The sequence below is a fragment of the Amphimedon queenslandica genome, unplaced genomic scaffold (genome assembly GCF_000090795.2).
Source record: "Amphimedon queenslandica unplaced genomic scaffold, v1.1 AMPQUscaffold_13374, whole genome shotgun sequence".
NCBI classification, from domain to species: Eukaryota; Metazoa; Porifera; class Demospongiae; order Haplosclerida; family Niphatidae; genus Amphimedon; species Amphimedon queenslandica.
In genome coordinates, this window is record NW_003546390.1 from 141,527 (window position 1) to 167,521 (window position 25,995).

The following is a 25,995-nucleotide window of genomic DNA, read 5'->3' on the forward strand; positions in this document are numbered from 1 at the left end:
GTGGGTGTTGGTTGGAGGTGTGGCTCAATGATTTAGTGCAGTGGGAGGGGCTTGTAACTAATGGACAGGAGAATTTGCTGACTGGACGAACTAAAAATAGAGACAGGAGTAGCCTTTATAAAAGGAGGAGAGAGAGAGGGAGCAGGAGAGATAGATATGGCATCAGGAGTGAGTGACTGTACAGTGAATATCTCTACTGCTGATGGAGGGACAGAACTGGACTTCTCTTTAAAAGAACCTCCACATTCATGGAAACAGCTCCAAAGCTGCGAGGAGTTTGTAGGAGCTAAAAGAAGCAAGCACACGATGGTGGCCTGGGACGACAAGGTGTACGTGTTTGGAGGTGATAATGGGAAGAGAATGTTGAACGATTTCCTCGTCTCTCACGTTAATGACTCCAGCTGGGCCAGGGTTGTCATAACAGGAGGCCAGGCCCCGCCCCCTAGGTACCACCATTCAGCTGTTGTGTTCCGTAACTCTATGTTTATATTTGGGGGTTACACCACTGGCGATATTAATTCGAATTCTAATTTAAGGAACAAGAACGATCTTTATGAATATAATTTCACAACCAGTCAGTGGATTGACTGGGCCGATAAGGTAACTGGACCACTCCCACCTGCTCGCTCTGCCCACGGAGCCGTCATATATGATAACAGATTGTGGATATTTGCCGGTTACGATGGAAACACTCGATTAAATGACATGTGGTCTATTGATCTTACAAGTGCCACACCTACCTGGGAGAGAATCGACCAATCAGGTGACAGCCCTCCCACTTGCTGTAATTTCCCGGTAGCGGTTGTTGGTTGGAGTATGTACATGTTCTCTGGTCAGAGCGGAGCTAAGATCACTAACAACATGTACGAATTCAAGTTTAACGAGAGACTCTGGGTCCGTATCCCAACTGAGCACCTGCTGAAAGGAGACACTGCCCCTCCTCAGAGGAGGTATGGCCACAGTATGGTCGCTTATGCTGGCCAGCTGTACGTGTTTGGAGGAGCAGCTGATGGTATTTTAGATAATGAGGTTCACTGCTTCAACGTTGAGACTAGGAACTGGTCGATTATAAAACCTTATGATGGAAGTCAAGTACCTTCAGCCAGGGTGTTCCACACTGCGGCAGTCTCCAGGGACTGTATGTACGTGTTCGGAGGTACGGTTGACTCCATTGCCAGCAGAAGTGGAGAACTGTTTCGCTTTAAGTTCTCGTCCTTCCCTCCTTGTACTTTGATAAAGGACCTCACCAAACTCCTCCATGATCTCCCTCTTTGTGACGTTCATTTCATCGTGGGTGACAAAGAGAGGAACATCATTAAAGCACATGCTGCCATTGCTGCTGCTCGCTCTCCTTATCTCCGTAGGAAGATCCTTGAAGCTTACGAGAAACCTTCAGGAGAAGAAGACCTCCCGCCATTTGTTCCCTCGTCTCCTGTAGAGGTCACTCTTGGGGGCGTGTCCACATCCACATTCTCTCATTCCATGTATTACATGTATACCGATCGGATTCATCCGGAGCTTGAAGCCCCACCCCAGGGGGACCAGGTCCTGCTCATGATGGAACTCTACAAGTTTTCATTGCTTTTGGAGGCTCGGAGACTTGAGCTGTTGTGTATGCAGTATCTTGAGGCGTCGGTAAATGTTGATAATGTCCTTCTGGTTCTTGAGAATGCGTCAGAGTTGAACCTCCAGCGACTGAAGGAATACTGCATGAAGTTTATAGTGAGGGAGAATAACTATCGCAAGATAATAATGATGCAGTCGTTTGAGAGGCTAGACCACCCCCTGATGGTACAGATAGTTAGACGCCAGCAGTACAGGTCCCGCCCTACCTCTCCCAGCCCAGAGTCCGATGATCAGCCATTACCTTCAACCCTTCAAGATGATCTTAGGCTGTTTCTATTGTCAGACTATGGTCGTCCATTGTCTGATATTGTTCTTAAAGTTGGTCATCAAAAGGTCTTGGCACACAAACCTTTACTAGCTGCCCGTTGCTCTTATTTTGAAGCTTTCTTTCGCTCGTTTATGCCGTCGGACAATCAAATAGAGATATCATTTGGGAGGACTGTCCCAAGCCAGCAAGCGTTCCAATCTCTCCTTAAATACGTTTATTATGGAGACACTGACGTCCCTCCTGAAGATGCCTTATATATATTCTCAGCTCCTAACTTCTTTGGATTCTCCAACAACTGCTTACACATCCATTGTAAAGCAATCCTGGAGCAGAACATTAGCATCAGTAACGTAGTCTCACTATTGGAAGCATCTGATCTGATTTCACTGGCAGAGATGAAGGAGCACTGTCTTAAACTTATTTCTGAGCATTTTCCATCTCTTGTTCATCAGCCGGAGTTCAGGGACTTGAATAAATCTCTCCTTCTTGACGTTCTGGAAGTGATTGCAAAGAAAATTGCTTAAACAACCAATCTATTATTATTATTTTTTATTATTTTTATTTTTACCATCATTATTATTTATCATCAGTTATCTTCCTTGTTAGAACAATTAAAGTATTTTTTGTTAATTTTTATAAGTACTTGTACAAAGTAACTGTTTAAACGTTTATTCTTGCACTAAAATAAGATCCACTCTCAGTTAGTTTGACTGTTCCTTTTATGTGCCCATTGTTCACTTGTTTCTGGAGATTGTCACGACCTTTGACCCCATCAGTGTCCTTGGAAAGATTGAACCAAATCTACAGAAAATTAATAATATAAAATTGGAAAATTGTATGCAAAGTTTATCCCAAAAATGGTTCTGAAATCACTTCAATTTTAAAAATACATTTTCTGATATATATTGATGTCCTTATGCTGTGTAGCAAGTTTGAGGTGATTCCGACTTCAATTTTTTAAGTTACGGCCATTTAAAAAAAATGCCGAAAATCTGAAAAATACCCAAGGCTATATGGTTTTTTCCAAAAAATGGCCAAAAAGTCACCCCAAATTTTTATTACATTTTCTAATACATATTGATGCTCTTATGCTGTGTAGCAAGTTTGAGCTGATTCCGACTTCAATTTTTCAAGTTACGGCCATTTTAAGAAAACGTCCAAAATCTGAAAAATACCCAAGGCTATAGTCCATGGTTTTTTCCAAAAAATGGCCAAAAAATCACCCCAAATTTTTATTACATTTTCTGATACATATTGATGCTCTTATGCTGTGTAGCAAGTTTGAGCTGATTCCGACTTCAATTTTTCAAGTTACGGCCATTTTAAGAAAACGTCAAAAATCTGAAAAATACCCAAGGCTATAGTCCATGGTTTTTTCCAAAAAATGGCCAAAAAATGACCCCAAATTTTTATTACATTTTCTGATACATATTGATGCTCTTATGCTGTGTAGCAAGTTTGAGCTGATTCCGACTTCAATTTTTCAAGTTATGGCCATTTTAAGAAAACGTCCAAAATCTGAAAAATACCCAAGGCTATAGTCCATGGTTTTTTCCAAAAAATGGCCAAAAAGTCACCCCAAATTTTTATTACATTTTCTGATACATATTGATGCTCTTATGCTGTGTAGCAAGTTTGAGCTGATTCCGACTTCAATTTTTCAAGTTATGGCCATTTTAAGAAAACGTCCAAAATCTGAAAAATACCCAAGGCTATAGTCCATGGTTTTTTCCAAAAAATGGCCAAAAAATCATCCCAAATTTTTATTACATTTTCTGATACATATTGATGCTCTTATGCTGTGTAGCAAGTTTGAGCTGATTCTGACTTCAATTTTTCAAGTTACGGTCATTTTAAAAAAAATGTCAGAAATCTGAAAAATACCCAAGGCTATAGTCCATGATTTTTTCCAAAAAATGGCCAAAAAATCATCCCAAATTTTTATTACATTTTCTGATACATATTGATGCTCTTATGCTGTGTAGCAAGTTTGAGCTGATTCTGACTTCAATTTTTCAAGTTACGGTCATTTTTTAAAAAATGTCAGAAATCTGAAAAATACCCAAGGCTATAGTCCATGATTTTTTCCAAAAAATGGCCAAAAAATCATCCCAAATTTTTATTACATTTTCTGATACATATTGATGTCCTTATGCTGTGTAGCAAGTTTGAGGTGATTCCGGCTTAAATTTTTTAAGTTACGGCCATTATTAAATCAAAATTTCCACTACTTTACTGTAGGCACTTTTGTCAATTTTTAAGTATCTTAAAAAATTTGTAAATAATTTAGACTTCTATGCAGCATAAGCTCTTGTATTTCCTGGTATTTTTTGACCATTACCTGTACCAAAGGAATAGAATCTGCTGAAGTCCTTTCAACAGTAGTAACTCTTACACTAATAATAGCAGCTACTGGTATCTGCAGTATAGAGGCATGGATTATACATTAGTAGTGGCAATGTTACCTGCAATTGTTGAGCTAGTATCATTCTCATTGTGTCCTCTACTGTAGCAATGTTAGTATCAACAGTAAAATTGGAGTTGAATACATTGCTGGTCATTGTATTCTATGGAGGATTAAAGAGATGACAATGATGATTATGTTGAATATTATACCTGTATTCTATTGTTTAATAAATCCCTGGGAACTTGTGGTAATTCTTTTAAAATATAATAAAATAGTAATAAAGAGACTAATGGTTGTGTATTACCACAAGTATAAGCCATTTGATGGTTAGGGCTGATATAGTGTAGGAGAGATGGGAGGGAATGAGCATAAAGACACACTAAATTATCACTGCAATCTCCATCAACTCTACAATTCTACAAGTTCATTAAAAATTAATAATTAATAATGAGCACTGTACTCTTACTTTAGACTGCATGCATTGAGTGCAGTATAATCCACCACAATCAGTGTCTGTTTCATGATTGCTCAATATACCATCAAAACAAGTAGACTCTGGAGATTATTAAAATATACTGCCACTGGTTTCATCATCATTACCTTGTACTGTTAGTGTAGCTTCTAAACTGCTATCAGTTCCCCTCTCATTATCAAGAACACACTGATAGACTCCATCATCAGTTAGTTCTACATTAGTTATGGTGAGTGATGCATTGTAGAGTGAGGTGTAGACTCTGCTGGTGTAGTTGAGCTCAACTCCATCTTTGATCCAAGTTACTTCAGGGAATGGGGCACCAGTTACTGTACATGTTAAATGGTAGGATCTGTTTGTTAGGATAGAATCATTTCTTGGACTTTGAATCACACTTGGAGCAACTATACATGATAATAATGGAGTCATTCTGTCATGCTGTTTCTTTAACTTACAGCATTGGAAATCACCTACTGCCAAGTCACGTGTTAAATTATTTGTTGGCCATTGACATCTCAATATGTCATCATCTTTTGGAAATACACCTGCTACAAATGAGTTTCGAAATAGAACAAGATTGCAGTCACATGATAAAGGATTTCCTGCTAGAAATCTGTTGATAATAATAATAACAACAATTATTATCAAAGTATATTAACAGCACTTACATTTGCAGTGAAGGTGAGGTTATCCCATCCGAATGACTCCCATCATTAAAAACCTCATTAGAGATTGTCTGTAACTGGTTGTATGTTAATGATATTAAGTCAATGTTAGGTATACGAGTAAACAGTCTATCAGGTAGTGAGTTTATTGCTGATTCATCAATATATCTGTAAGAGACCTATAGTCCGGCATTATTAGTAGCACAAGAACTTACATTTCATCAATTGAAGTTAATCCAGTGAACATGTCAGATCTTATTGCAGTCAGATTTGTTCTTTTCATTGACCTGGTGGCTTCATAAACTATAATTCATTATCATCACTGAACTCACAGAATCCTGAGGTTAGTCAAGTGTTCAAAAGCATTGTCTTCAATTTCAGCAAGTGGAGTACCATCTAAAAACCTAATGAAGTAGCCACACATTAACACTACAAGACTCTATGCAAGCAGATATTCTCTAATGTCAATGTCATGCTGCTGCATTTACAAGTTTTGAATAGATGAAGTTGCGTTTGCTAGTCCAACTGGAAGACTTGAGATGAGGGTATCATTCAAGTGGAGGGTGGTCAGGTTCTTGTAGTATGTGAGGTTACCAGGATACAGAACTGATATTGCATTACCAGTCATTATTCTATCATAGGACAGTGGTTATGTTCTATTATCATGTTTTGTTAGCTTACATTATCTCAACATCAGTCGGAAGGTCGTTTGGTATAGTGTAGAATGAGAACCCTCCAGTGACTGATGGACTGCAATCACTTCTCTTGAAGAAATTGGAATAAGAGCAAACTGCAGCGCCATCTTGAGAGCTGGCAAGAGAAAGGAAAGAGAGAAATAGAAGAAAAGAAGACAATAACAACATCTTCATTCCACCTTCTTTGAGCTCAGACTGGGTGGGGCTCATTAATAATTAATGATAGGTGTGGCTCCCTCTGCAGTAGAGGGTGTGGCTGACTGCCCACGTGTTAAATGGTGGTTAATCATGTACAAATTATTCCAGAGTATTTCTTCATGTCAGAGACTGAACTCCCTCCCTCCCTCCATTTTAAACTGTAGACTAGTTCCTCTATCCACCAGTGGGCCACTATGTAAGGGACTGCCTCCTAGACCACGCCTACCTGGCTTCGGATACAACAGATCCCAAATGGTTTATAAACAGCACAAACAGTTTAAATTTATATTTGATGGTGAGACGCTATAGCTGCTACATAATGATTGATGTATTGTAGGGGAGGATAGAGTGAAGAACATTTGGGAAGACTATCAGAGGAATCACAAAGGATCCGTACCGCCACAAGTATTGTTAATTAGTTTAATTATTATTTATCATTAATTATGTAGAAGACCCGACGGCTTTGTAGAGTAAGCCACACCTCTTATTAATTAACTAATTAATTAATCTTCAGTCAGGTAAAAGGAGTGCTTGTCCGTTGTGTAGAAAGAAAATAAAAGATATAAAATACACAGTAAATAATATTAATATTAATACACTTTTACCATAGTCACTGCTAGGATGTGGCCCTATTGAAACAGTTTATTGATGAACACACTGGACAGGTTATAAGAGCAGTAATCACTGGTAACTGATCAGTGACACTTTTATAATTTAATGAGAGCTACTCTCTCTCTCAAGGTTTGTGTAGGACACAGCAAAAGAAAGTTGAGGCAGCAGTTGAGAAAGCTTATGATCATGGTAACACAATGATGATGATGATAATGATCTATTCTCCATTGGTTAGGATACTTGAGTTACACCATACCAGTAACTAACCCTCCTTACTATAAACCAGTAGAAACAGGATTCAAGCATCATGGAGTAACATGGAATAGGATTAACACTGATGAATATTAATCAATAAAACTAGTATATATGAACTAAAGGTCTAGTATGTGAAACAGTTACTGCAGTATGATTCTATTATAATGGTATTATAATGGTATTATAATGGTATTATAATGTTATTATAATGTTATTATAATGTTATTATAATGTTATTATAATGTTATTATAACGGTATTTTGTGTGACTTGAACTTGTCAGTGATACTTTTAACCAGCAACTTTGCATGTTTTAAACTGTAAGCTATTATAAATAAACACACATGAATACATTAAGATTAATTAATAATGATTAATAATACCTTTCAACTGTGTCTTAATGGTGTCTTCAAAGAAACCGCTGTACGCCCACTCATCATGATCCTTGATATAATCAAAGGCAGTCTGTCCATAGGCATCAGTGCACTGGTAATCAGCTCCTGCGCAGCAACACATGATGAAGTATGTTATTATTATTAGAACTGTGTCTGATACACTATCCTACCATGTTTCAGTAGTGTACTAGCAGCATAAAAGTTATCAACTTGACAGGCAGAAAACAATGGGGTCATCTTGGCTTTATCAGTGATGTTGACATCAGCTCCTCCAGCAATGAGTAGGTCAGTTAGTTCAGGTAAGTGGATTAGGGTAGCACTGAGATGCAATAAACTGAATAATGATAATAATAATAATAATAATAATGATGATGATGATAATGATGATGATGATGATGATGATGATGACACTGACTGGATTGTATGGATGTACCTTTTACCAGAAGAGAATGTGGTGTCAACCTTAAGACCTTTCTGTATTAGGAACCGAAATACCTCAAGAGGGGTTTTACTATTAAATAAATAAAATAAATAAATAATTAATAATAATAATAAATTACTAGTATTCTTCAGTGTCGTTAAATAATGAATGACACATTGCCACCAGCTGATCCTCTTCAATCTCACAACCTTTACCAAACAACCTTTAAATATCGATAAAAATAAAATAAAATAGAATAAATAAATGCATACCATTCAGCACATTCCAAGTGTCCATACTTCAATGATAAGTAAATCAAATTTCTCTACAAATTAAAAACACAATAATTATTCTATGCTCACTATGAATAATTAATTAACCAGTCACCACACCCCTAATTAATTACCTCTCCATTAATAGATGCAGCTGGCAGTTGATTCCTTGTATCGGACAGTAACAGTTCAAGTGCTTTAATGTGTCCGTTAGCAGCTGCACAATGAATAGGAGTGAGTCTGTTATCATTCTCAATCAGTAGATTAGCACTGAAGGATAGCTAGTGGGAGGGGCAGCACATTAATATCATTAATAACTAGCTCCACCCACCATTAATTGAATATTCTTCTCCATATATTCAGTACAGTCCGTGTCCATACATATACAGTGTAGAGGTGTGTCCCCATTACAATCAACAGCATTAACTGAGGCATCATTATCCAGGAGGAACCCAACGGTATGAGGAGCCCGTGAATAATGCAACGGAGCAGCACCTGAACTACTGGTCACGTTAACACCCACACGCTCAGATAATAACAACTAGTAGTAATAATGACAGTACACAGCATAAGAGCATCAATATGTATCAGAGCCTTTACTACCTTTATAGCTTCAGTTGATCCTAATTGAGCAGCACAATGCAATAGAGTCAATCCATTGACACACCTCATGATTAATAAATAAAATAATAAATGAATAAATAATAATGTACCTGCTAGCTAGACTAATAAATGGGTTGACTCCAGTGATGTGTTTTTCAATGACCATTAGCAAATACTCAGTGTCTCTATGCTGAGCAATCCTCCTCACTATAGTCCTCTGCTCCTTGTGCTTACCTAATGATCAGCACCAACAGTAACACATCTTCCATTATAATCCTGTCAGGGTGTCTGTATCTAACCTTCCAGGAATCTCTTCAAGTCTTCATTCCTCACGTTATCAAGAGCAGTTTTGTTCTGTATATTCCTTATGTGTATATCAGCGCCCCACTCTATTAATAACTATTAATAAACCAACAGTTAATAACTATTAATAGTGTTTTTCAATACTTGACTGATCTCTTTGTGGAGTCCTTCAACACTAACAGAGAATGGAGTCCCTCCTGATTTATTCTGTGCATTAATACAACTGCCCCTCTCCAACAGGTAATGGGTACAATCCTATACCAATGATAATGATAATGATCATACATTAATTGTTCTATTATTATCATACCAGGTGTCCATTCCTTGCTGCTAAATGAAGTGCAGTATTGCCACACTCATCAACATTCTCTATAAATCCTCTCTCACTTTTGAAAAACGACACCTATTAATAATAATAACAATTAATACTTTATTGTTATGAAGTATAATACGTTATTACCAGTTTTTGTAGCATTTCCAAGTTCCCATTTTTTGCTGATTTCCTCAATAGCCTCTCACACTGGTCGGGGGTACCAGGGAACACCTGGTACAAGAACCTGAACGCACAATATCACCATCATCATCATTAATTAATTAATTCATTTATTAATTACTTTGATCCTTTCTTCAAGACTCTGTTCCTGGAGGTACTCTCAAAGTAAAGCTACAAGATACTAAGTAATAATAATAATAATGAATATTAATTAATTACTGTGTAATCCTTAAAGTCATAATTAGCTATTTCAATATTATCAGTTAAATGAACACCAAGCAGTCCTCTGATACTCCCTATTAATATTCATTGATTAATTAATAATAGTCAATGAATATTAATTACCTTTTGGACACTCAGCTCCACTGAAATCATCAAAAAACTGACCTAAATATAAAATAAATAATAAATAAATAAGTAAATTCATGTATAATAATTACCAGTAGCGTCCTTATAAGCCACTAGTTTCCTAGTGGGCCAGAGAGTCTCCTTAACATCAGATCCATAGAACCCGTTACCGTTAGTCAGACCCTAACAGTGTGTACAAGTACATTATAACTATACATAGCTATGTACTTACCAGGTTAATGACCATTGATTCACATAGATCATTTATTGTCATGCGACTATATAAGGATATACAGCACAGTACAGTACAGTATACAGTATACATGTTACCTGTGTGGTACTGTTAGTATATCAAACCTTTGCTTCATCTTCTCCATTATAAGACCTCGGGCCTCAGTCTGAGCTTCTTTGACAAGCTCCACCCACTTACTGCACTCATCAATGGAATAAGTACTCATCAACCATTTCAATTCTAATTAATAATAATAATAATAATAATAATAATAATAATAATAATAATAATAATAATGATCATTAATTAATTACCATCATCACAAGTTTCCAGTTGAACTTGCAGATCAATATTGCTACTTTGACCTCTGCAATCAACAATCAATCATTAATAATCATTATTATTATACATTACTTTTTCTTGTCCTTCTTGCTGGAGCTAGCTGAGCTGTTCTTCCTATCAGTTGATGATACAACAGTATCCATTGACTCAATTCGTCTCAACTGATGATGGATCTTGTCCTTCTGTGACCTTAACTCTTCCTATAGTAGCAACAGAAACAACATTTCAATAATAATAATGACATTCTAATAGATATAATAATAGTAATGATAATACTACTACCACTAACAGTTATAATGGCATACCATTCTCTTAACGAGAGCTGTTGCTTGTTTCAGTTGGTACCCACACATGAAGACATAGGCAAGTACTGCACAGGCACCAATGGGGTTACCCTGTAGTGGGAGGGGTCAGAGGGTGTGGTCAGACAGTAGCTACCTCTTTAAGATCTTTTGAAGTTAATTTTGTGTTCACACGAAACATTTTTGAAGCAACTTTTAACACAAGATCAATGGTCCACCTACACATGTATACATGTGAGTCAATTAATAGAATTAATACAACTACTCTTGATACAATACAGTTGATACATGTGCATTGCTACCTGTCATTCAGTAATACTTCAGTTGTAAAGGTACCTGGTACAAATGAATTTATTAAACAGCACCAAACCCTAACACAATTAACATTAATAATTAATAATTAACATTAATAATTAATATAATATTAAATACTCACTTGCTGTCTGTTACATCATCGTAATCCTGTTGTTAATTAATTAATTATAATAATTACCTGTACATGTATCACTTACTAAAAATTCAATTCTTCGTCCTTCAGGTATAGTCTATAGTGGGTGTGGTTATCAACAGGAAGTGGGTGTGGTCACCATACCTCCAGTTGTGCGTTGATTATTTCTCTCAGTGTGTGCTCGGTCCCTCTCACTCTACCCTCACCAGCTCTGCAGCATCAATGAATATCATTAATCAATGAATATCATTAATCAATGAATATCATTAATTATAGTATCTTTACCTTTTTGAATTGAGATATGTTGAATTCCTTCCATTGAAACTGGTGTAATATGGCTAATTAATTAATTAATTAATTAATTAATTAATGACTAACGATGATTACCTACTTTATATTCATGAGCAGTGTTACTTAGTTCAAATGGTCCATGCTAAGAAATGTAATAATAATAATAATAGTAATGGTTGCTATGGTTACATGAAAGGGTATTGGTTTTGATAACACACTCTTGAGAGCTGAGGATGACGATGATTGGAAAACAGGAGCAATCTCGTACAAGAAGGCCACGTCTTTCCTTATAAGGTGCCACAATACTGGATACACCTTAATATGAATGTAAATTATTATTATTATCATCATTATTATTACGTGATTGACTGAGTGACGTGCAAAGTAAAGAGAACTGGTATTAAGAGAAGGAATCAAATCTCTAAATAAAATAATAATAATAATAAATCTGATTTTACTTACTCTGATTTCAGTGTGTCCAGAAACCAGTCAACTCTTGTTACTTTCTGGTTGTCAGTCAGGCTATAATGAGTCCATTATATTAATGTACAGTTACATGATCATTACTTGTTCAATGATCCAATCCTTTTTGATGGTGTACCAGTTAATCCTGTAACAATAAAACCAGTATTACTATCATTAATATAGCTTATTACGCTCTAGTAGTGTCTTCATGACCTCTCCTTCCATTATTCCAATCACTATGTCCTCCACACACTGCCTACTAGCAGCCAGTCTAACGTTAGCCCAAGCTGTAATTTCTGCATTCACCTCAGCCGCCATCTTGGATAATATTTAACCCTTTCACATATGTTACCATAGTAACGAACCAAAAAAGTAATTTTGATATTTTTTCCTAAAAGAAGTCATTACGGTATTAAATCCCGCCAATCCGCCATTTTGAAGCAGGTGTAGTGGACCTAGTGGTAAGGAAGGATCCTTTCCTTTCTTCTTCTTTGAGTTTGTTTGTAGCTCGAGGAGGTCGTCATGTCTGGGAGACTGGAGAGACTAGAGCTGGATAACTTCAAGTCTTACAAAGGACACCAGATCATTGGACCCTTCATGAAGTTCACAGCAATCATTGGACCCAATGGAGCTGGTGGGCACCCTCACCATTAATTGCTAATAATAATAATAATAATAATTATTATTATTATTAGGTAAATCCAATTTAATGGATGCCATTAGCTTTGTATTGGGAGAACAGACGAGGAACCTCAGAGTCCGCAGCCTAAAGGTATCAACAACAATAATAATAACAATACTAATAATAATAATGACTTATGATTCCAGGAGTTGATTCATGGAGCTCCCATTGGTAAGCCAGTCTCCTCCACTGCGAGGGTAGTTGCTGTATATGTTGATAGTAATGGAGAGGAGACCAGCTACAGCAGGACGTACGTGTACATGTACTCGTCAGTTAATGTTCACATGTTATTGTTTAGTATCGTGGAGCACAAGACTGGAGGAGAGAAGAGTGATTGGAAGTCAGTGTACAGGATTAATGATAAGGTGGGTGTGGCTGGGGGTGTGGTTAGTTATTAATAGTTATTAGACTAAGAGTGCTTCAGAGTACATGAACGCATTGGAAGAAATCGGAATTTATATAAAGGCTAGAAACTTCCTCGTGTTTCAGGTTTAAATGATAATTAATGGATTAATGGATTAGTTAATTAATACCAGGGTGCTGTTGAGTCTATTGCAATGAAAACTCCAAAGGAACGAACTCAATTATTTGAAGAGATCAGTGGGTAAGCCACACCCCCAAAGACCACACCTACTAGTGGTACATCCCATAGTTCAAAGGAATACGCTGCAGAATATGAAGAGAAGAAGGCAGCAATGATGAAAGCACAGGAGGAGACACAGACCAGCTACCAGAAGAAGAAGGTATGGGTATTGTTTGTTGTTTATTGTTTATTGTTGTTGTTTGTTTGTTATTGTTAGGGTATATCACAAGAGAAGAAGGAGGCACGAGTTGAGAAAGAAGAAGCCGAGAAATATCAAAAACTATTGGAAGAACTAGTAACTAACTAACTAACTAATGATTGATGTCCTTGTCATAGGGAGAGGCACAAGTGAAGGAGCAGTTGTTTAAACTGTATCACAATGAAACTGACATTGATACACTAGCCACTGACACCAGGAGCAAACACAAGGAACTGGAGAGAGCTGTAAGAGAATAGCCGGGACCAGTGGGGAGTGAGGGAGGGATGGATGAATAGAGTGGTTGGATGATGGAATGGTTGGATGGTGGTTATTGTACAGTATGTGTACCTGTGTCTGTAGGTAAGGAAGAGAGAGTCTCTGGAGGAACAGGTTAAGACTAAGAGACAAGAAGGGGCTCGTTATACAAGAGAAATGAACACCAAAGAGAAGAAGATCAGAGACAAGGAAATGGAACTGGCAACAAAGAAACCGGCTTTCATCAAAGCAAAGGAGAGAAAGTCACACGTTAACAAGAGACTGGAGGCACAAAAGTACATTAATAAACATTAATAATTAATTAATATTAATTATAATAGGAAGACATTGACTAAAGCAAAGGAAAAGCATACAGAACACAAAGATAAAGTAATTTATTATTATTATTATTATTATTATTATTGTTATTATTATTAATTATTATTAATTATTATTAATAATAATTATTAATTATTATTAATAGGTTGAGTCCATCAGTAGGGAGTTACGAGAGGTGAAAGAAGCAGCTGCTTTGTTTGAGAGAGAAGTGATAGAACAGGAGGGAGAGGAGGAGCACCAGTTGCTGGAGAGTCAATTAACTGAATATCATAAACTGAAGGAAACTGCTGGCATGCAGTCAGCCTCACTGGCACAACAACTGGAGAGGGTAAGCCCCTGTCATTAACAGTAATCATTAACCATCGATTGATTAATATCACCTTGAATGGGGTGACAGGTTTCACCTATTAGGAATAATAATAATGATCACATTATATGTTCATGTATTTGGTTAGGTTAAGCATGAGCAACGTGTTGATGAGGAGGAGTTGGATCAGTGTCACACTAAAGAGGAGGAGCTACAGAACCAGCTCAACCAGTTACAAGAACAACACAACCAGCATCTTAACAGACTAGAGAGACTCGACCAATATATAAAGTATTATTATTAGCATTATTATTATCATCATCATCATTGGTATAGTACTGCTAGTTCTGAATTGGAGAAGTTCAAGGCTGATCATTCCAAGTTATCCAGTGAGATAGCTCAGGCTGAGATGAAGTCAAGGGACATTAATGAAGCATTAGGATCCATCCATGATAAACTGAGGGACGCTAGGGTAAGGCCAATGAGTGCTGGTATGAGTCTGTGTATCCTGGCAGGTTGACCATCATGAGAGCAGCAGGTCCCTCCGTAAGCAGGAACTGCTAGAGAACCTTAAGAGACTCTACTCCGGAGTGTATGGCCGCCTGTTTGACCTCTGTGAGCCCGTCCACAGGAGGTACAGGATAGCCATCACTAAGATACTGGGGAGGAACATGGATGCCATCATAGTGGACTCTGAGAGGACTGGGAAGGACTGTATCCAGTATATAAAGGAACAGGTGGGTGGAGCTTATAAGGGGTGTGGTTTATTATTATTATTATAGCATGGGGACCCTTGTACGTTCCTTCCACTGGATACCATTGAAGTGAAACCAATTAATGAGTCATACAGGTACTGTAACTGCATGATCATTATTGAAATGTACTCATTACTGTGATCATTTATATGTTCTTATATTCCGTTGGTTCCTTGTCCCAGGAGGTTGGGAGGTACTTGTAAGTTGGTGTTTGATGTGATTCGGTTTGACCCTCCGGTCATTAAGAATGCCCTCCAGTTCAGTTGTGGTAATGCTATAGTCTGTGATGATATGGAGGAGGCTAGGAGAGTGGCCTTTGGATCAGCTGAGAGGAAGAAAGTATGTTCATTAATTATTAATTATTATTATTATTATTATTATTATTATTATTATTATTAGACGGTATCTCTTGATGGGACATTGTTTCAGAAGTCTGGAATAATATCAGGAGGAGCTAGTAATGTGAAGGCTAAAGCTAAGAGATGGGATGAAAAGGTAATTAGTATAATGAATGTGAAGATGTACATGTACATGTATGTAATGTATAGTGTATGATATAAGCTCTCCTTTGGTAGCACATTGATAAGCTGAGGACACAGAAGGATAGGTACATGTCAGAACTACAAGAGCTGAACAGCATCAGAAGGAAATCAAGTGAACTGCAGCAGATTGACTCAGAAATGAAGGGACTGGAGACCAGACTCAAATACTCCAAGACTGACAGAGACAACACAGTAAGGACATCCACTACTGATAGTATAATATACTACTTATTGTTGGTACTCTAGCATAATAACACACTGGGGCGGGTGGAGAGGGACATGGAGAGAATTAATGAAGAAAAAATGAGAATTGAAGTAAGAGCTAACATTATTGATATTATTATTGATTATTGTAATTTGTGTCCAGCCAAAGAAGGCCAAGATCCAAAGGTCAATGGAGAAGAGAAGAAAAGAACTTCAGAAACTTGAAAATAAAATTAATAAAGTGGAGGATGAGGTTAGATAAATAACACAATATTTATTTATTTATTTATTTATTTATTTATTTATTTATTTATTTATTTATTTATTTATTTTAGATATTTAGAGACTTCTGTAGATCCATTGGAGTTGATAATATAAGGTAATGAATAATTAACTAGTAATTAATTAATTAATAATGAATAATTAACTAGTAATTAATTAATTAATTATTATTAATAGACAATATGAAGAGAAGCAGCTCAAAGCTCAGCAGTTGAGGTCTCAGAAATCGTTAGAATTCTCCAACCAAATATCACGTCTTGAGAACCAGCTCCTCTATGAGAAGAACAGGGACACTAAAGGTCCGTACCACATACTGTACTTGTACCACCTACACATAATGTGATAGAGTGGTAGCTACTGGTTTATGAGTGCAGTGTATGATGAGGATTGTCTTGTTGTAGCTAATGTGAAGAAGTTGAATATCAGTATCAGGAATGATGAGGAGGCCATTAATGAAATAGAAACTGAAGAACAACAACTACTGGAAGTAAATATATTAATAATAATAATGATAATGATATTAATGATATTAATAATAATAATGATAATGATATTAATAATAATAATGATAATGATATTAATACTGTGTGTGTGTTCATTAGGTTATTGAGGATATTGAGGGTAGAATTAATGAATTAATAATACTGTGTGTGTGTTCATTAGGTTATTGAGGATATTGAGGGTAGAATTAATGAACTGAAAGAAGAAAAGAAGAAAATACAAAATAAATATGATGATCAGGTAATGAATAATTAATGATTAATTAATTAATTAGTTAATTAATATTAACAGGACATTGAGGTCAAGCAGTTGCGTAAAATGTTGGGGGAAGCAGTGAAAGAAGTGGGAATATTACAAAAGAAGATAACCAACCTGGTATACATTAATTAATGAGTGGGTGGGGTCACTTTCCTTATTAGGAAACTGAAATGGATCAAAAGAAATCAGAAAGACACTCAATATTGAAGATGTGTAAAGTGGGTGTGGTTATATCATTGAGTGGGTGTGGCTTATTAATTAATTAATTACTAGATCAATACAATATTAATACCAATGAGTGATGGAACCATGGACGACATTGAAGATATTGAAGTATATTAATTAATATTAATTAATTGTTATTATTATTAATAGGGGGGCAGCAGTCAATCTACTGGTACTATGATGGAAGTGGACAGCACATCAACCCAGGTTAGTGGGTGTGGCTATTATTATTATTAGCTATCGTTAGGGGGCAAGGCTACTGTATGAGAAAGAGTCAAGAATTGTAATTGACTACTCACTGCTGGACAGAAAATATACCAATGTAAGCCTACATTAATACATAATAATAATAATAATCAATAATCAATAATTAGGTGACAGATCCCCAAGAGATGAAGGGGTTCATTCAGGAGTTACATTCTCAAGTCCTTCATCTTGAAGGAGTCATCCATCGTATCACCACTCCTAACTTCAAGGCTGGGGACAAGTAAACCACACCTACTATGAATAATTAATGAGCCACACCCACTAACAGATTAGGAGACGTTGAGTCCAGACTTCAAGAGACAGCAGCAGTTTTTGAGCAATCAAGACTACTGGCTAAGAAGACAAAGACAGAGTTTGCACGAATTAAGAAGAAAAGGTTTTAAAATCTAACATTAATACATGTACACATGACAACAACAACAGGTATGACGAGTTCACTAGAGCATTTGATCACGTATCTTCAGTTATCGATAATGTCTATAAGGTAAGAGGGGGTGTGGCTAGTTATTAATTAATATTTATTTTAGAAACTGTGTAACAATACCAGTGCTCAAGCGTTCCTTGGTGTTGATAATTCAGAGGTACATGATGAGGTCTCATGTTACTATTATAATGATTACTAATGTAGGAACCTTATCTTGATGGAATCAGTTATAACTGCATTGCTCCTAGTAAAAGGTGATTAATTAATAGCTATTAACTAATAGTTAATTAACTGGTAGGTATCGTCCAATGGATAATCTCTCGGGTGGTGAGAAGACATTAGCTGCTCTAGCGCTACTCTTCTCCATACACAGGTACATGATGTGTAGTGGTCATTATTACACTAGTGTCATTATGAATGTGTTCAGTTTCCAACCAGCTCCATTCTTTGTATTGGATGAAATAGATGCTGCTTTGGATAACACTAACATTGGAAGAGTAATGATGATGATGATGATGATCATTAATCATTATTAATAGGTGGCTAATCATATAACAGAGGAGACCAACAGCAACAGGTTCCAGTGCATAGTGATATCATTGAAGGAAGAGCTGTATGGTCACTGTGAATCAGTGATTGGTATATACAGTGAGGTATGTGTTAATGGGAGGCCTGGCCGGGTTCTAATAATGTATTGTTAATATTTCTCTCTGTCCCTATAGCCGGGGGGTGAGTGCACCATCAGTCACACTGTCACTTTGGATCTCACTCAGTTCCCTACTGGAGGAAGAGGGCAATCATCATCTTTTATAAACTCCACCCACTAGACTTTTAATTAGGGTTTAAGTGACGAATCTTAACATTAGTTACCATATTCCAAGCCACACCTATATCAAAACCACACCATCATAATTACGGAGATTTCTGATTGATTTAAAACTACTACACACACTACCACTAATACTTGATAAAAAGATAATTAGTTAGTTATTCATTATTATTATTATTATTGTCAATAGTCTATTGTGCTGTTATTTCTGGTTTGCCGATCCGTGCTTCAATGAAATCAACTTGTCTCTCCAGTTTGGTCAGTTTCTGATTCAACTGGGCCAGTCTTGATCTTGCTGAAAGATCAAATGCATTCAAAAACTCCGTAATCTTCTTGATACTACTGGTTATGAGCTCAGTAAACTCCCTGTTATTCCAGTCCTGTTGAATTAGTGCTTGTACTGAAGTCATCCGTTCCTTCTCCTCTACGGGACCCTGTCTCTAGTGAAATACCCCGAGCCTTCACTCTCAATGTAACGAGAGAAATACAACTACTAGTTTTGTCAACAGCAGCAATTAAGGAGTGGGTGGAGCTTGTAGTGGGTGTGGCTTAAGGCTAAAATATTTAACCCTTTGTTGCAGGTCCAACAGCATGAACATGATGGAGACACTCTAAACCTTATTATAATTATTGAGACGATGTCCTCAGTCCCTGTCCCTCCCTTCCCTCCTCCTCAGCAGCTGCTGAAGGAGTTCCTCTCCTCACCTCAGGAACTGGACATTCACCAGTACAAGAGACACCAAAAGTACCAGAAATAATAATAATTATTATTATTATTATGATAATGATAATAATCATTATCCAGGCACAGCCTTATGAGCAGGACAGAAATGATAGAACTGCATGAGGAGACTATAGTCTTGTGACTCTTGGCAATTTGCAACCGTAGTAGGGCTTAATCATGGCTCAGCTTCTGTTGATAGTAACAAAGAATTAGTCAATTCCCCCAGTCTTCTACCAGGGGATTTGACAAAGAATTGACCCCCCAGTAGTGGGGATATTGAACAGCTATAAAAGTCAAATCCCCACTTTGCCCCACCTATGCCCGTGTCTAGGGGAGTGGGGGTTAACATTGATAAGTGCATTATGATAATAATAATGAATGTATTGTGCATGTACATGTATTTCATTGTTAGGTTATGGTCCCGTGTTCCAATGCCCCGTTCATTACTGGAGGCTCCACTCTGCCCAGCTCATATCAACATTGTATCAGAGAGGGACCCCAGCACTGGGACACTCCTAGACTATAAGGAGGTACATATCAGCTCTACATTAGTTACCAGCTGTTCATTAGTTACCAGCTGTTCATTGATTAATGACTGTATTGTATTGTGTTCAGGTTGAATTAGATGAGGTTGGTTTAACGGCCAGTAACTCCACCTCCTTGCAGCGACCCCCCGGCCCCCTCGATCAATTAATAAAAGGAGAGGCCAACCAGTTCCCATTCTGGCCTGGTAATCATTAGTGGGTGGGGCTTAGACAATTAATTAATATTCATTAGGTGGGATGGACAGAACTGATGGTATTTGTAGTTATGATAACGAAATAAATTTTGATACAGGTAATGATTGATATTAATTAATAATGATATTAATTAATTAATAGATTTATTGACTGTCCCTCCTGGTTTTAGTGAAGGAATGGACTTTAGAAATAAAAGTAATATTTAACTATTAATTTTAATATTTAACTATTAATTTATTTTAATTTAATGTATTTGTAGCACATGCAGCTTCTGATATTAATAGTTTAAAAATTAATTTTGATGAATTATTTAACGTAACGGACATTGACCTTCAAATGGAAGAAGATCCTCAAGGAAACGAAACAGAAACTGGAGACACCAACCAAGAGGAACAGGAACAGGTTCTGACAATATATCCCTAACTGAAAGGATCATTGTGTCTCTGTTTAGATTGATGAACTAGTAATGATTCCAGACCCAGTGTCAGGGGGCCTGGAGACTAGTGCTCGGACCCCTAATAAGAATAATGAAGCGTGGGCCATTAAAGTTGAGCTACACGAGGATATTGATGATTTTTATAAGAAAATACCTTCAATGGCCCACACAGTAAGCACAGGATCATAATATTCTATTCACATTTCATCAATTCTTCAGTGGCCATTTGAATTGGATAATTTCCAGAAGCAGGCCATTTTAAGACTAGAATCACACGAGAATGTTTTTGTGTCGGCTCACACTTCAGCTGGTAAAACAGTTGTAGCTGAATACGCCATAGCCCTGTCTCTATCACACAAAACCAGGTAATATGATCATGTAGGGTACCTACAGTGGGTAATGATACTGTACTTTTATACTTGCACTTTGAGCTGTTTCTGATACATATTGGACTTTTTATGAATTTTTTAATTTTCTCCAAAATTGGTCTTGAGCCAAATTTTGCCAAATTGACAAGGATAGAATTCTCCACCTTTATTACATTTCCTGATACATATGCATGTTCTTTTATAATTCAGGACTATCTACACTTCTCCAATCAAGGCTTTGTCTAATCAAAAGTTTCACGACTTCAGAGGAACCTTCGGAGAGAGTGCCATAGGACTAGTGACTGGGGACGTACAGATCAATAAGGAAGGACCCTGCCTGATAATGACCACTGAAATACTGAGGTATACTGAAGTATACTGAGGTATACTATTAACATGAGATCATGTGGTTAATGTACAGGTCAATGTTGTATCATGGATCTGATGTGATCAGGGACGTGGAATGGGTCGTGTTTGATGAGGTTCACTATATTAATGACACTGAGGTAATCAAAGGGGTGGGGCTTATCATTAATTATTGGGTGTGGTGTATATTATAGAGAGGCGTGGTCTGGGAAGAGGTCCTAATCATGTTACCAGATCATGTTAGGCTGATCCTCCTCTCAGCTACCGTACCTAATACTATGGAGTTTGCTGATTGGGTTGGGTAAGGGGTGTGGTCTAGTAGGTGTGGCTTACCCTCCTCCATTAATAGACGTACTAAACAGCGTAAGATTCATGTTGTCAGTACCTTACAGAGACCAGTGCCGCTACAGCACTACCTCTATACTGGGAACAGCAAACACACTCAGGAAGAACTGTTCATGATAGTTGGAGAAGACAAGAAGTTCATAGTACCAGGGTAAGCATAGTCTCTCTTAATGGACACTCTCTATAGCGTACACCTCCATTTAATGGACAGCACCTAGTGTACCAATTACTGTATAAAATACCCTCCATGGAGAGGCTAGTCTGTACATGACATGGTTTAGGTATAAGCAAGCTCTGGAAGCAAAGAGGAAGAGTGATGAGAAGAGCGGACCAAAGGGCGGGGCTAAGGGGAGGGGCCAGCTAACGACAGCTCAGGTGATTACTTCATGTTATCAACTGATTTCAGTTTATGGTAGGAGAGGAATGTCTGGCAGTCGCTGGTGAATCTGCTAAAGAAGAAAGACAACTTACCTCTTGTAGCCTTTACCTTTTCAAAGAAGAGGTGTGACGATAATGCCAACTCTCTCACTAACCTTGATCTCACAACACGAGAGGATAAACACAAGATTGATTCATTCTTTAAGAAATCAGTCTCAATCTTGAAAGGATCTGACAGGGAACTACCCCAGGTTTGTAGTGTGGTTGTCGTGGTGATAGGCCCCACCTACTAATTACAGGTAGTTTGGATGAAAGATTTGTTGAAGAGAGGAATAGGAGTCCATCACAGTGGGATACTCCCCATAATTAAAGAGGTGGGTGGTACCTCGATTAATAATAATTAATATCATTATCTTTAGATAATAGAAATGCTGTTTGGACAGGGTCTAGTGAAGGTAGTTAATTAATTAATATTAATAACTAGTTATTAATGTTTATTGTTAGTTATTATTTGCGACTGAGACATTTGCCATGGGGGTTAACATGCCAGCTAGGACTGTAGCATTTGATGCCATTAGGAAACACGATGGGAACAGGAACAGGGAACTATATCCAGGTAACGTGACCTCACCTGACCTCATCATGTGACCTCATCAATAGGTGAGTATGTTCAGATGGCGGGAAGGGCTGGTAGGCGTGGCCTGGACACAACCGGGACTGTAATTATACTGTGCAAGACTGACGTACCGGAATCAGGAGACCTTGTCAAGATGATACTAGTAACGATAATTAATGAATATATTGATTATTATTAATTGATAGGGTAGTCCAGGTGTATTGGAGTCTCAGTTTAGATTAACTTATTCAATGTTAATGAATATACTGAGAGTACAATCACTGAGGTATGTCTATGATCATTAATAACTATTAATAACTATTAATTAACCAGGGTCGAAGAGGTGATGATGAAAAGTTTTGCTGAACTGGACTTGGTTAAGCATCATGGTGACCACACCCACCAATTAAAGGAGGTGGAGTCAATGATGTCATCAATAGACAGTGTACTCTGTCAGCTCTGCACTGGTGACATTGAGTTATACTATGAGCAATGTAGACTATTAGTTAATATTAATAATCAATTAAAAGTAATGCCCATTAATTAACATTATTATTATTATTATTATTATTATTATTATTATTATTATTATTATTATTATTATTATTATTTTAGGATATATTGATGTCCAATGCCCATTATAACAAGTCCCTGTTGCCAGGGCGATGTGTCATTCTTCAAACTAATGATTATAAATACATACCAGCTCTACTGCTGCGACATAACAGTGACCAATCATATACTGCCCTCGTCCTCTGTAACCATGGAAATGATCCTCCAATCTCACTGGTCGATTCTAAATCCACTTGGGTAGTTCCTTATTCTCCAATTAATGCCCTACACGTCCCTAGTGATGGTCCCTCTCATACCCTACTAAAGGTCAAAGGTCGTGAGGTTGTTGCTGTATTGAAGAAAGTGATTTCATTGGACGTTCAAAAGATACTGAGAGACTGTGAGAACAGAGAAATACCTCGTTTCAAGTAAGTGAATATAACTTACATTCAATAATGGACTAGCTGTTACCATAGAGACAATCCTCCTGCTGATGTAACTGGTAGAGCCATTGAAGTATTGAGAGAGTTTGGAGAGGGTGGGGCTAAAGGGGGAGGGGCTGAAGTGATGGAGTTTAATGTGAAGAGTTTGGAATATGCTGAACTGAAAAGAGAAAAAGAAAGAATTGAGGAAACACTGAGCAGCTGCCAGTGTCTCAAATGCCCGCAATTTATAGAGCATGTAAAAACTTCATTATTAATTAATTAATTTATTTATTTATTTATTTATTCATTTATTTATTTATTATAGTTTGACAGGACAAGACAAAAGGCTATATTAATTGAGAAGAGATCAGATTTAAAGTTCAAATTATCAGAAAAAAGCTTACAATTTTTACCAGAATACCATCAAAAATTAGACGTAAGAGGAAGAGAGAAGGCTAATTATATTTATTTAATTTCAGGTTCTTAAATATTTTGGATTCATTAGTAACGATTGTACTGTTAATCTCAAGGGGCGTGTCTCTTGTGAAATACACACTCACGAGATTATAATTACCGAATTATTGTTCCGGAACTTTCTTAGGCAATATGAACCAGCAGAAATAGCAGCACTTCTATCCAGCATGGTCCTCCAACAGGTACTGCATGTAGGGAGGCTTAAAATGGCTGTAACTTGATTAATTGAAGTCGGAATCAGCTCAAACTTTCTACACAGCATAAGGACATCAATATGTATCAGAAAATGTAATAAAAATTTGGGGTCATTTTTTGGCCATTTTTGGAAAAAACCATGGACTATAGCCTTGGGTATTTTTCAGATTTTTGGCGTTTTTAAAGAATGGCTGTAACTTGAAAAATTGAAGTCGGAATCGCCTCAAACTTTCTGCACAGCATAAGGACATCAATGTGTATCAGAAAATGTAATAAAAATTGGGGGTGATTTTTTGGCCATTTTTTGGAAAAAACCATGGGCTATAGCCTTTGGTATTTTTCAGATTTTTGACATTTTCTTAAAATGGCCGTAACTTGAAAAATTGAATTCGGAATCAGCTTAAACTTTCTACACAGCCTAAGGGCATCAATATGTATCAGAAAATGTAATAAAAATCTGGGATGATTTCGGAATCATTTTTTGGAAAATATCCAAGGCTATAGCCTTGGATATTTTTCAGATTTTGGGAAACCTAATCTTGATCTTGTGTATAAGTTAATTAATTTTGTTATTATTTTTAGAGTCACTGCAGTGACCCGTCTCTTACCGACAGATTGAAGCAAGTGAATAGAATTAAACTCCACATCCTCTGAATGACTCATTGTTACTGTATAGGGTAGGGATCATATTCTTAGTGTTGCTAAGGAGATTGCTGAAGTTGAAATATCATTTGGTTTACAAGCATCAGTTGAAGATTATCAAAGAGAATTTAAATTTGGTTTAACTGAAGTAGTCTACCAATGGGCCAAGGGAGAGGTGCGTGTTACCATAGCAACAAAATTCTAATTAAATTGTTTAGGAATTCATTAATGTGATACAACTAACTGATGTATCTGAAGGTAAGCCTGTCATGTGACATCATATGACATCACAATGTCCTTATTAGGCGTTATAGTGAAGTGTGTTCAGAGATTGGATGAATTGTGTCGTGATATTGGTAAAGCTTGTAAACTGGTGGGAGAGAAGCAGCTGTCTCTTCTAATGGAGGAAGTGTCTGTACTCTTGAGGAGAGATATCATCTTTGCTGCAAGTCTCTACACAATATAATGATACTGGTGTTTATTATAATGATGCATCTATACAATAATTTTGTTTACTTTTGTATGCAACATAAACTGAAAATATTAAAAGTATTATTGGAATGAATACACCGTCCACTGTTGTTTCACATTAACAAGATACACACACTCAAATAGTTTACACACACTCTTAATGGCTACTGTTGATGAGTGGTTCCTCTTCATCAGTATGAGTCTCTCCTTTCTCTTCCATTATACTTTTAACCACAGCAAACTGTATAGCCACTGCAGTGAAGGATAGGCTCACCCAAGCACATATCTACAACATGAAGAACAGATAATGGCTGCAATAGTAATAACCAGTATATGAGGTCATATGGTTTGTTTCTGTTCAAATTGTTTCCCCATTGCAATTGAAGCTTACAGTTTGACAATTGAAACGATTGCAGTATTTAGTGTTAGTCACTTACTGCAGATCCAAACATCTCCTGGTTAAGATATCTACTGCCATCATCATCGTTACAAGTTACCA

The 25,995-nt window shown here is 37.0% G+C and overlaps 5 protein-coding genes and 1 pseudogene across 8 annotated transcripts; 4 read left to right on the forward strand and 2 right to left on the reverse strand.

The window, feature by feature from the left end:
• The first annotated feature begins 54 nt into the window (after positions 1 to 54).
• On the forward strand, positions 55 to 2,563 carry LOC100640752 (leucine-zipper-like transcriptional regulator 1 pseudogene; annotated as a pseudogene).
• On the reverse strand, positions 2,468 to 6,350 carry LOC100641002 (leucine-rich repeat and fibronectin type-III domain-containing protein 5-like). Its single transcript, XM_003387014.3, has 13 exons — positions 6,120 to 6,350; positions 5,927 to 6,070; positions 5,771 to 5,842; positions 5,654 to 5,725; positions 5,442 to 5,606; positions 5,229 to 5,386; positions 4,902 to 5,177; positions 4,768 to 4,856; positions 4,606 to 4,717; positions 4,511 to 4,554; positions 4,360 to 4,461; positions 4,236 to 4,313; positions 2,468 to 2,695 (listed from the first exon to the last, which is right to left on the reverse strand). The coding sequence occupies exons 1-13, from the start codon at positions 6,341 to 6,343 to the stop codon at positions 2,555 to 2,557; spliced, it is 1,677 nt and encodes a 558-aa protein (XP_003387062.1). The 5' UTR covers positions 6,344 to 6,350; the 3' UTR covers positions 2,468 to 2,554.
• Positions 6,351 to 6,382: 32 nt separating this feature from the next.
• Positions 6,383 to 7,378, forward strand: LOC109582584 (28S ribosomal protein S18b, mitochondrial-like). Its single transcript, XM_019997351.1, has 7 exons — positions 6,383 to 6,626; positions 6,669 to 6,736; positions 6,781 to 6,801; positions 6,846 to 6,905; positions 6,952 to 7,018; positions 7,073 to 7,132; positions 7,179 to 7,378. The coding sequence occupies exons 1-7, from the start codon at positions 6,422 to 6,424 to the stop codon at positions 7,289 to 7,291; spliced, it is 594 nt and encodes a 197-aa protein (XP_019852910.1). The 5' UTR covers positions 6,383 to 6,421; the 3' UTR covers positions 7,292 to 7,378.
• On the reverse strand, positions 7,313 to 12,490 carry LOC100641129 (uncharacterized). 3 transcript variants are annotated; one of them, XM_019997350.1, is made up of 35 exons: positions 12,304 to 12,490; positions 12,215 to 12,257; positions 12,110 to 12,169; positions 12,008 to 12,068; positions 11,837 to 11,962; positions 11,748 to 11,789; positions 11,642 to 11,694; positions 11,501 to 11,567; positions 11,421 to 11,453; positions 11,345 to 11,370; positions 11,211 to 11,279; positions 11,045 to 11,126; positions 10,912 to 11,001; positions 10,679 to 10,806; positions 10,579 to 10,619; positions 10,363 to 10,504; positions 10,265 to 10,310; positions 10,125 to 10,215; positions 10,030 to 10,071; positions 9,904 to 9,980; positions 9,806 to 9,855; positions 9,652 to 9,748; positions 9,502 to 9,594; positions 9,336 to 9,446; positions 9,188 to 9,287; positions 8,999 to 9,122; positions 8,889 to 8,952; positions 8,617 to 8,826; positions 8,420 to 8,566; positions 8,286 to 8,338; positions 8,153 to 8,236; positions 8,026 to 8,103; positions 7,763 to 7,926; positions 7,581 to 7,697; positions 7,313 to 7,522 (listed from the first exon to the last, which is right to left on the reverse strand). In XM_019997350.1, exons 1-35 carry the CDS (start codon positions 12,428 to 12,430, stop codon positions 7,446 to 7,448), a joined length of 3,015 nt encoding a protein of 1,004 aa, XP_019852909.1. In that variant the 5' UTR covers positions 12,431 to 12,490; the 3' UTR covers positions 7,313 to 7,445. The 3 variants fall into 3 exon arrangements, with proteins under 3 accessions (XP_019852909.1, XP_019852908.1, XP_011404291.2); XM_019997349.1 differs by having other exon boundaries at positions 10,579 to 10,622; XM_011405989.2 differs by having other exon boundaries at positions 10,579 to 10,631.
• A 12-nt stretch (positions 12,491 to 12,502) lies between these two features.
• LOC100641256 (structural maintenance of chromosomes protein 1A-like) lies at positions 12,503 to 18,942 on the forward strand. 2 transcript variants are annotated; one of them, XM_019997348.1, is made up of 40 exons: positions 12,503 to 12,564; positions 12,620 to 12,746; positions 12,808 to 12,884; positions 12,941 to 13,044; positions 13,093 to 13,159; positions 13,203 to 13,283; positions 13,331 to 13,398; positions 13,447 to 13,537; positions 13,595 to 13,672; positions 13,714 to 13,821; positions 13,937 to 14,127; positions 14,173 to 14,221; positions 14,316 to 14,498; positions 14,626 to 14,768; positions 14,814 to 14,949; positions 14,993 to 15,214; positions 15,260 to 15,327; positions 15,415 to 15,571; positions 15,632 to 15,727; positions 15,808 to 15,966; positions 16,021 to 16,089; positions 16,142 to 16,231; positions 16,314 to 16,357; positions 16,438 to 16,559; positions 16,662 to 16,747; positions 16,924 to 17,001; positions 17,053 to 17,136; positions 17,181 to 17,237; positions 17,293 to 17,352; positions 17,395 to 17,451; positions 17,492 to 17,566; positions 17,619 to 17,731; positions 17,780 to 17,887; positions 17,935 to 17,995; positions 18,039 to 18,092; positions 18,140 to 18,189; positions 18,234 to 18,308; positions 18,363 to 18,432; positions 18,475 to 18,588; positions 18,658 to 18,942. In XM_019997348.1, the coding sequence occupies exons 2-40, from the start codon at positions 12,635 to 12,637 to the stop codon at positions 18,760 to 18,762; spliced, it is 3,762 nt and encodes a 1,253-aa protein (XP_019852907.1). In that variant the 5' UTR covers positions 12,503 to 12,564; positions 12,620 to 12,634; the 3' UTR covers positions 18,763 to 18,942. The 2 variants fall into 2 exon arrangements, with proteins under 2 accessions (XP_019852907.1, XP_019852906.1); XM_019997347.1 differs by having other exon boundaries at positions 12,530 to 12,573; positions 18,658 to 18,936.
• Positions 18,943 to 19,335: 393 nt separating this feature from the next.
• Positions 19,336 to 25,615, forward strand: LOC100641382 (helicase SKI2W). Its single transcript, XM_019997354.1, has 28 exons — positions 19,336 to 19,509; positions 19,901 to 20,018; positions 20,104 to 20,218; positions 20,266 to 20,325; positions 20,370 to 20,423; positions 20,488 to 20,630; positions 20,680 to 20,835; positions 20,884 to 21,029; positions 21,243 to 21,395; positions 21,454 to 21,538; positions 21,593 to 21,699; positions 21,748 to 21,894; positions 22,025 to 22,118; positions 22,160 to 22,372; positions 22,421 to 22,495; positions 22,541 to 22,576; positions 22,626 to 22,737; positions 22,782 to 22,900; positions 22,944 to 23,023; positions 23,071 to 23,266; positions 23,353 to 23,717; positions 23,766 to 23,970; positions 24,040 to 24,150; positions 24,194 to 24,370; positions 24,966 to 25,007; positions 25,060 to 25,200; positions 25,244 to 25,283; positions 25,331 to 25,615. The coding sequence occupies exons 1-28, from the start codon at positions 19,403 to 19,405 to the stop codon at positions 25,489 to 25,491; spliced, it is 3,558 nt and encodes a 1,185-aa protein (XP_019852913.1). The 5' UTR covers positions 19,336 to 19,402; the 3' UTR covers positions 25,492 to 25,615.
• Positions 25,616 to 25,995: the final 380 nt, after the last annotated feature.

What these genes read in the sequence shown, in the direction of transcription:
- LOC100641256 (XM_019997348.1), top strand. Translation starts at nt 12,635, where the DNA reads ATGTCTGGGAGACTGGAGAGACTAGAGCTGGATAACTTCAAGTCTTAC. An exon ending in GCACGAATTAAGAAGAAAAG is followed by an intron (nt 17,888 to 17,934) that starts GTTTTAAAATCT and finishes CAACAACAACAG; the next exon opens with GTATGACGAGTTCACTAGAG. An exon ending in TTATCGATAATGTCTATAAG is followed by an intron (nt 17,996 to 18,038) that starts GTAAGAGGGGGT and finishes TATTTATTTTAG; the next exon opens with AAACTGTGTAACAATACCAG.
- LOC100641129 (XM_011405989.2), bottom strand. Translation starts at nt 12,430, where the DNA reads ATGGCGGCTGAGGTGAATGCAGAAATTACAGCTTGGGCTAACGTTAGA. An exon ending in TGGAGCTGAGTGTCCAAAAG is followed by an intron (nt 9,981 to 10,029) that starts GTAATTAATATT and finishes GAATATTAATAG; the next exon opens with GGAGTATCAGAGGACTGCTT. An exon ending in TAGTACACTACTGAAACATG is followed by an intron (nt 7,698 to 7,762) that starts GTAGGATAGTGT and finishes GTTGCTGCGCAG; the next exon opens with GAGCTGATTACCAGTGCACT.
- LOC100641382 (XM_019997354.1), top strand. Translation starts at nt 19,403, where the DNA reads ATGTCCTCAGTCCCTGTCCCTCCCTTCCCTCCTCCTCAGCAGCTGCTG. An exon ending in CAGTACAAGAGACACCAAAA is followed by an intron (nt 19,510 to 19,900) that starts GTACCAGAAATA and finishes TTTCATTGTTAG; the next exon opens with GTTATGGTCCCGTGTTCCAA. An exon ending in GCCCGCAATTTATAGAGCAT is followed by an intron (nt 23,971 to 24,039) that starts GTAAAAACTTCA and finishes TATTTATTATAG; the next exon opens with TTTGACAGGACAAGACAAAA.
- LOC109582584 (XM_019997351.1), top strand. Translation starts at nt 6,422, where the DNA reads ATGTACAAATTATTCCAGAGTATTTCTTCATGTCAGAGACTGAACTCC. An exon ending in TAAAAGATATAAAATACACA is followed by an intron (nt 6,906 to 6,951) that starts GTAAATAATATT and finishes AGTCACTGCTAG; the next exon opens with GATGTGGCCCTATTGAAACA. An exon ending in TGAGAAAGCTTATGATCATG is followed by an intron (nt 7,133 to 7,178) that starts GTAACACAATGA and finishes TCCATTGGTTAG; the next exon opens with GATACTTGAGTTACACCATA.
- LOC100641002 (XM_003387014.3), bottom strand. Translation starts at nt 6,343, where the DNA reads ATGAGCCCCACCCAGTCTGAGCTCAAAGAAGGTGGAATGAAGATGTTG. An exon ending in ACTTCATCTATTCAAAACTT is followed by an intron (nt 5,843 to 5,926) that starts GTAAATGCAGCA and finishes CTACTTCATTAG; the next exon opens with GTTTTTAGATGGTACTCCAC. An exon ending in AGTAGGTGATTTCCAATGCT is followed by an intron (nt 5,178 to 5,228) that starts GTAAGTTAAAGA and finishes TATCATGTATAG; the next exon opens with TTGCTCCAAGTGTGATTCAA.